The sequence below is a fragment of the Vespula pensylvanica genome, chromosome 13, assembly GCF_014466175.1.
Source record: "Vespula pensylvanica isolate Volc-1 chromosome 13, ASM1446617v1, whole genome shotgun sequence".
In the NCBI taxonomy this organism is placed as follows: Eukaryota; Metazoa; Arthropoda; class Insecta; order Hymenoptera; family Vespidae; genus Vespula; species Vespula pensylvanica.
The window spans coordinates 3,155,104-3,163,471 of NC_057697.1; the positions used below are offsets into that span (position 1 = coordinate 3,155,104).

General features: G+C 35.9%; 1 protein-coding gene across 1 annotated transcript; it reads left to right on the plus strand.

Moving 5' to 3' along the window:
* Nucleotides 1-2,130: 2,130 nt before the first annotated feature.
* Nucleotides 2,131-4,383, plus strand: LOC122633841 (glutathione S-transferase D5-like). The gene is made up of 6 exons (XM_043822255.1): nt 2,131-2,588; nt 2,748-3,276; nt 3,412-3,470; nt 3,542-3,683; nt 3,781-3,948; nt 4,121-4,383. Exons 2-6 carry the CDS (start codon nt 3,136-3,138, stop codon nt 4,268-4,270), a joined length of 660 nt encoding a protein of 219 aa, XP_043678190.1. The 5' UTR covers nt 2,131-2,588; nt 2,748-3,135; the 3' UTR covers nt 4,271-4,383.
* Nucleotides 4,384-8,368: the final 3,985 nt, after the last annotated feature.

The following is an 8,368-nucleotide window of genomic DNA, read 5'->3' on the forward strand; positions in this document are numbered from 1 at the left end:
ACCGGTGTCGTCGTTCTGTTTTATCCATCGTTGGTAAAGAAACAACGATGTTTTTCTATTTTTCTATATTCTCTTTTTGTCCCTTACTATTTTTTCTATTTTTCTTTTCTTCTCTTCTCTTCTCTTCTCTCCCCTTCTTTTTTACATCCTTTTCTTCTCTTTTATTTTCTTTTCCTTTCTTCTCTTCACGAGGATCTCTATACGCGTTTGAGTTATAAATTTTCAATCGTAATTTCTTCGTCCCCGTTTTATACGTTTTCACGTGAAAGATCCCATCGTGATCTCGAAGACATAAATCACCGTCGGAATTCTGTCGAGATCTGAATTGCCGACGTGAAGTAACGTTTGGGGTAGGGAGAGGAGAGAAAAAAAAGGGAGAAGGTAAAAAAAGGAAAGAAAAGAAAGAAAGAGAGAGAGAGAGAGAGAGAGAGAGAGTGGAAAAAAAAAATAAAAATTTCTTTGTCGAATAAAAAGAATCGAAGTTTCTCTTACTTTTCCTTCGTTAGATTTACGTGCACGATGGATGAAAGCTTTCCGTTTCTTGCTTCGCTTGATCTCGATCGCGAGAATGCAAATCGCGTTTGCTCGTGGCGCTGTTCGCGACGAAAGCGTTTGTACACCAGGGACACACACCGTCATGCTCGCTTAACGGTGCATTCCAATTAACGTCGGTTGATAAACGACCGCTATTAGCCGCTTAGTTTAAAACTTTTCGAGTTGAAGCTCTCGTTCGTGGAATCCCAGGCGTGCATTTGCTAAATAATCGAATTAAGCTCGATCATACGTTTCTTTTTCGGTCCCAACTAATTTTCCAAAGTGGTTCGTTAGGGTGACATTTGTTTTTTTCCCTACTTTCTCTTTTTCTTTTTTTTTTTTTTTTTTTTTTCTTTTCTTTTCTACTCTTCTTCTAACAAAAATATTTCTCCAGCTTGATATCGCGTGTGGTGTTTAATGGCGATACAAAAAAAAAAATAAAAAATAAAAAAGTTGACTAGACAGAAACGTACGTTTCTGGGTAATATTTTAATCTCTTCCTTCGCGATAACTTGTGTAAAACTACTCTTACTACTACTACTACTACTACTACTACTACTACTACCGGTTAGAGTAACGTTTTCGTTTTAACATCGATTAAATGAAATAGAATGAAATAAAATAAAAAGGGGAGGGGAAGGGAAAAAAGAGAACTTGGAACGCGTAAAACGGCTTCATGAAAATTTTTCGTCGACGATCCTAGTCTCTCGTGCGCTTAGCCCCGGGTCATTTTAAAGCGGCTGCCGTGACGTGCTTCGCTGTGAATCACAATTATATTGCCGTAATAATTCACATATAATTGTTGCTGGAAATGAGATCGCGTCCAGGTCTCCCAGGTGGCGACAATAACGAAAGAAATTTATTGAGATAAATGGAAAGCTGCAAATAAAAGTGAACGAGCTAGCTAGCTAGCTAGCTAGAGCTGCTCGAATATCACAACTCTTTAAAAGCACCCTTGTAAGAGCGTTTATTATTCGCGTTGTCTCGAAAATTCTCGGCTTACTTTCCTTTCGTGCATTTCTTTTCTTTTCTTTTCTTTTTTTCTTTTCATTTTTCGTGGCTTTTTTTTTTTTTTCATTTCGTCCTTCATCATTCTTTTTATTTTTTCTTGTTTTTGTTTTTTATTTATTTCTTTTTTTTTTTTTTTTTTATTTTTTTCCTTCACTCTCATACAATTTTCATATCGATTTTGACTGATTGTTATTCGAATATAATATCGTTGCTTCGGTTATATTTCCCGTTGCATTAACATTCCCCGACGAACCTTTATTATTGTGCGAATACGCCCCATGAAATTAACGTCTTCGTTTCATTCGACTACCGCAAAAGGTTTTCATTTGAATAATTTGCGCGTCTCGCCGTTACCGCGTAAAGTGCTGCGTCGAAATTATGTATGCGATATTCACCGAAATAACAAAAATACACGGAGTTCTTCTTTGAAGGGACTATCAGCTGACGTTGGAGACTTTGAACAGGGTCAAATGTAATTTTTAGATGATTAGCATAACGCGACCCTTTGACTAGAGCAAATCCTGTATGAAAGGTCAGCTGTTTGCTTGATGTAACGTTCTGAAAAAAAAAAAGAAAAAAAAAAAAAAGAAAAAGAAACACAGAAAAAAAAAGGAAAAGAGGAACGAAGATATTCTTTCTTTAAAAAGTATAAGTAAAAGAACGTTTAGAGATCGTATTATATAGTAATGAAATGAGTAAAGGAGGTAAAGAAAGAAAAAAAAAAAAAATAATATCAAGGTCTTTGTTTCGTTGTTTGGTATTATCACGTCATGGAAACGTCCCATCTATAAGAAACTATTCTATGAACCTAAGCTACATAACTTTCGATCATTCTTAGTTCGTCGTGCGTCGAATCGTACACGTGTTCTCTCACCCTTGAATTAAACCTCCTCCAGTATCAGAGGTATCGCTCGATGATACTTTGACGCGTCCCTTCGTGTCGATAATAAATCGATTAATTGAAGAGGCATCTACGTCGTATTTCGAGTATCAGTGATACGATCAATCGATCAATCGAGTTAGAACACGAGTAGGAAATCAAGGTAGGGGAAGAGGACGAGCAATGGATAATGATCTGACGATGATCAATGAATTCATTAATCTATACGGAAATCGATAAGTAGTATCGTATTCTTTTCGCAACAAATCTATCTGTTTTATCTATATATATATATATATATTTTTTTTTTCTTTCCGGTCAGTTAAATTATTTCTCCTTCTGGGAATAAAGATTTCCATCCGAGTGTAGAAATCTTCTGAAGACTTCATTTCAGATAGAAAAAGTCCTGGAAACCTTCCGGTGTATAAAATTCCATCGACTTTTGTCTTCCTGAGCTCGACAACTCGTTCAGTTGAAACTCGGATCACAAGGTACAAACGCGACAAGAATTCGTATGCGGTTTCCATTTCTTACCTTTTTCCAGATTCAAAAGTTTGTCTTAAGTTAACACCTGAAGTATAAAAATCTCGTTTGCTCACGGTGGCCAATGGGGAAAGTGAAAAACGTTTCGGTATAAGTTAAAGAACGAGAATAGTGTGAAACGAGGAAGAAAGAAGGAAAAGGGATTCTTTTTCTAGTGAAACGGCAAGATGCCAATTGATTTTTATTACTTTCCTCTGAGTCCACCTTGCCGAATGATTTTATTGCTCGGCAAAGCGATAGGTGTGCACTTCAACTTGATATCGATCAATCCAATGAAGGGTGAACAAATGAAGGCAGAATTTTTAAAGGTTCCATTCTCGTTCGATGTAATAAATTTTCTCTTTTTATTCTTTTCGAGAGAAAAAAATAAAGAGAGAGAGAGAGAGAGAGAGAAAGAAAAAAAAATCTCTTGGATTTCATCGGAAATAATAAATCCTTTTCAGATAAATCCGCAGCATACTATACCGACTATCGACGACAATAATATCGTTTTATGGGAAAGGCAAGTGTACGTTATATATTACAAATGAAAATTATTCAATACGTTATTAACCAATCATTGATAAACTTTAGTCGAGTAATAATGCAATATCTTGTTGAAAAATATGCCAAAGACGATACGCTTTATCCGAAGGATCCTAAAAAACGTGGTATCGTAGATCAGAGGTTATACTTTGATATCGGTACATTGTACGAGAACGTTATCAAATGTTATGTAAGTTTCGTGCATGTTCTTTTTGCTCCTTTATTTTTTTTTTTTTTTTTTTATTCGTAATCCAATTTCGAGAGTAATCTAAATTGTTTCATTTTAGTCTCCTATATTCTTGGGGATAACGGATACGATCGATGAGAACATTTTGCAAAAAGTGGAAAGATCTTGCGAGATATTAAATACATATTTAGATGGCAATGATTTCGTTGCCGGAGAAAATTTAACCATTGCCGATTTTAGCATATCGACGAGTATCGTTTTCTTACAGGTTTGTTATAATCAATACTTTCTTCGTTTTCTATCAAATTCTTCGTTAATCGTTTGTACGATTATTTCATAGATTATTTTTATCTATGTCATATCACACGCGCGTACGCACATACATACAATTTGCGAAATGTGATTTTACTCGTTTATCTTATCAATATTGTTTGTCATAGAATTTTGATTTCGATATTGGTCGTTACGATAATTTGACTGCTTGGTACGATCGATGCAAAACCGCAATGGAAAAATTTGGTTTCGAGGAGATTCACGCAGCTGGAAATAAAGTATTCAACGAAGGTTATCGCGCTAATTTGGCAAAGTAGTTTAATTCAGTGAAATAGTTAAGCAGACGTAAATATTAAGTTTATTTGCCAATCGAAATTAAACATAATTCCTCGTCCTCGTACATTTAGTTGTCGCGTATCATAAAGAAAAAGTTAGAGAAAGAGAGAAGGAGAGAGGAAGAGAATGAGAGAGAGAGAGAGAGAGAGAGAGAGAGAGAGAGAGAGAGAAAAGGAGAGATAGACAGAAAGGGGAACTATCGAAAGAGCAAACTTTTTTAATAAAAGCTCAGTGCTTGTATAAACTTCACGCATCGTTTCTCCTTGCCATTGAAACGCGCGGCGTTTCTCGTTGCGGAGACCGCGTGCGGAACGTTTTAAGGTCCCTAAATTCCGTTTCTGAACATTTCCAGTTTTATATTGTATATCGTTGGTTACTATGAACTGAGGAATATTTTCAACTAAAGAGTTATAACATCTCGAAAGATAATTGTAACCATAATATGATTTTTATTTGATATGGGACCCGGGCAGAGGGGGAGGAAAATTTTCTTTTTTCTTTTTGCAGAATTGCAAATTACAAATTTCGTTGAGATCTCATTTGGAAAATAATTTTAAATATTTCGCCTGTAACGTCGGTCGTTTTTAGATATGTGTTGTATTTCGACGAAGCAATGAAAAAAAAAAAAAAAAAAGAAAAAAAGAAATAAAAATAGAAATAACAAGCAGCTGACACGTGTTTTCTTACATGTCGAGTAAGGACGTAAAGATTTAAAGGAATTACACGGTTCACCGAGCACGTTGATGTTGTTATTCTTTTTTCCTCTTTTTCCTTTCTTTTCTTTTAATCTAAAAACGAAGATGAAAATCTTCTTATCGAAAGTTCGACGTTAAATGAAAACGTAAACGGAACGTAAACACAAAGTAAACACAACGTAAACTCGTCAAGAACCATCCGACTATCGGACAAAAAAAAAACAATGTAAACTTTTTCTCTTTACGGATGGTATTAACCTAATGTTTACCTTCTGTGCTCTGTTTCTAAACAACACAAAGTTATCTCCGACTTATATAAATTCCGAGAACTTTTAGGTCATCTTGGTGGTTAGTCTTTAGTTCGACGTCGAAGCGTACACATCGATCATTGATCCATCTCCTAATAGAAATATTCAGGTTCGTTGAATCCTCTTTTAATGAAATATATTTATCGTAGTGTACGTATGTATTAATATCTCCCTTAGTAAAGTCACTTGTAAGATAATAAGTATTATATTTGCATAAGCGAAATATAAATTCTCTCGTGTTATCGTGTCCAACGTGATTATTTTTCATTAACGTTTCACCTTTACCCTTGGACGTACAATTTACTTACTTGATAACGTAATCCTCTAAACGTGAATTACATCATTTTTCTCTTTATTCCTTGATAATACATTTAGCGAGATGAAATATATTACATAGTGTGTATTTTGTGTCTCGATTTAAACGAAAACGAGAACTTGTATGTGGAGTATGTTGCTGGACTCTCGATGAGATGCTTGAAAAGCATCGTGTTACGTAAAATCTATTTACTGTAAACGAATGAACGTAGAATAGAAGAGAGAAAGCTGCTTTGGGAGTTGTTAGAGGAATAGAATAGAAGAAGAAGAAGAACAAGAAGAGGAGAAGCAGGACGATTCCGCTGACGGCGTTAAAACGTACAAATAACGCGCGGATTATTCCACGCGGATAGATAAACGTGGTACTAGATTATAAACCGTGCGAAAAGTTTATAATAGAATTTACTTGGGTTATTCTAGACGATCGTCAACCTCTAATAATTTCACGAAAAGAACGAAGAGAATCGAATTTCGAATTTAGTCGGTCGTGATCGCGATCTCGTGATCGTCGTCCTTTTTCTTTCTTTCTTTCTTTCTTTCTTTCTTTCTTTCTTTCTTTCTATTTTTCTTTCTACGTTTTCTCTTTTTAATCACACGCGCGTCCGATAACGAACGAACGAAGGGACCGATACTTGCCTTTACACGATCCATTATATCTTCTCTACCATTTCTCCTCATTCCATCTCAATTTTCGTGAAAAAACGATTCCGAAAGTTCAATTATTTTCGATTGCTATGCCAATTACAGTAGACGAGATCAACTCGGTATATCCGTGCAATGAGCACGTTGGTGAAGGAGGAGAAGGAGGAGAAGAGAAAGAGAAGATACATGGATAAAATAGGCATGGAGAAAAAGAAATATACTTCGATCGAAAGCATGTCGAAACTAACGATATTTATAAAGTTAAAACAATCGATATCATCGAATACATCGTTTGGTATCGTTTAAGGGTAGACGTTTAAATTTTATTTCGTATCTTTCGATAAGATCCGTTGGATATAACCTTAACTATTTATCTTTTTTCTTTTTTTTTTTTTTTTTTTTGTTTTCTTTTTCTTTTTGTTCCTCCCTCCCTAAGAAATATAATTATCGTTCGTTCAGACAGAGACCGAAGCAATTGCGTAACAGTCGGCAACACTCGAACTCTGCTGGTCTTCTTGCTGGATGACGAAGCAGAAATTCGTTTCCGACCGCTCGAAAATCCCCGTTTCTACTTCGGGCAAGGAGGAGCCAACCATTCCATTCCATTCCATTCCATTCCTTTCCTTTCCTTCCTTCCTTCCTTCCTTCCTTCCTTCCTTCCTTCCTTCCTTCCTTTTCTACGAGATCCTGTTCATCCTTCAGAAGTAATAAGATCGTACAACTTGCGCGTTTCACCGGACGTAAAACTTGTGACGAGCATGAAAACGCTAAAAAAAGATCTAATTGTAATCTTTTTCTCGTTTGGATCAGCTTACGATTTCCACGGATATAAAAGAAGGAAGGGAAGAAATCTTCTTAATAACGAGTCTTGCAAAAATCTACCCTTTTCTTTTCTTTTCTTTTCCTTTTTTTTTTTTCTAACAAAGGGTCGAAGTCGATCGCTCTTGCGATTTTTTTTCTCTTTCTCATTTCTTTTTCTCTCTTTCGTAAGATCATCCATACTCGAATTTTTAATTAAAAATCCGAGATTTGTCTATCGTTAAATATACCAATGGTACAGGCGGAGAAAGAGAAAGAGAGAGAGAGAGAGAGAGAGAGAGAGAGAGAGAGAGAGAGAGAGAGAGAGAGAGAGAGAGAGAGAGAGAGAGAGAGAGTGAGAGAATGAGTGTGTACTTTGGAGCTTTAAACTCTTGAAAATAATAAGAAACGAAATCAATTTACCGTTCTAAAAGGTTAAATACCGAAGGTAATCGAAAAGGATTCAACTGCTAGATAATTAACGCTAGAGCACGAATTTGCTGCACTTAAACTCGAGCTTCCTTTTGTGTGTTTTTTCTTCTTCTTCTTCTTCTTCTTCTACTATTTTTTTTTTCTTTTCTTTTTTTTTGTGCACTCACCTAACGTTTTTACAAGCAGAGTACTATCTTTCCTTTCTCTCTCTCTCTCTCTCTCTCTCTCTCTCTCTTTCTCTCTTTCTCTCTTTCTATCTGTTTGTATCTCTTTCTCTCTCTCTCTCTCTCTCTCTCTCTCTCTCTCTCTCTCTCTCTCTCTCTCTCTCTCTCTCTCTTTCTCCGTTTCTAACAAACACACATACGCATACAGGTACACACACACACAGTCGTTAGAAACACGCGCGGTCAAGTAAGTCGAGCGTATAAAATGGTTCGCTATCCTAAAGGACTCCCTAGCTTTAGAAAACTTCTTCTCGATTCACAGACAACGACGTTGTCCCGTGGGCGTATTCGAACCCGAAGGGATCATTTGCAAGAACCAAAGGAAAAGTGGGTCATACCAGTTTTTAAACTCGTTATCGATCGTCGTGTCTATGCAAAGTGATTCCTCGCCACCTTTCTTTCAGCTATTTTTCATAGGGCTTCGTAAGATAATAACAAAAAAAAAATAAAAAAGAAAAAGCTAGGAGCGTGTCAATCGATAAACTATTACTCGTGCGCAAGGTACGAGTCCTTTCAACGTGTTGCACCTGACGAATATTATGTTCATTGAATATCTATGTACCGTTTCAATCATAATCTCCAACGACACTTTGTATCTATCTATCTATCTATCTATATGTATGTATATATATATATATATATATATATATATATATATATGTGTA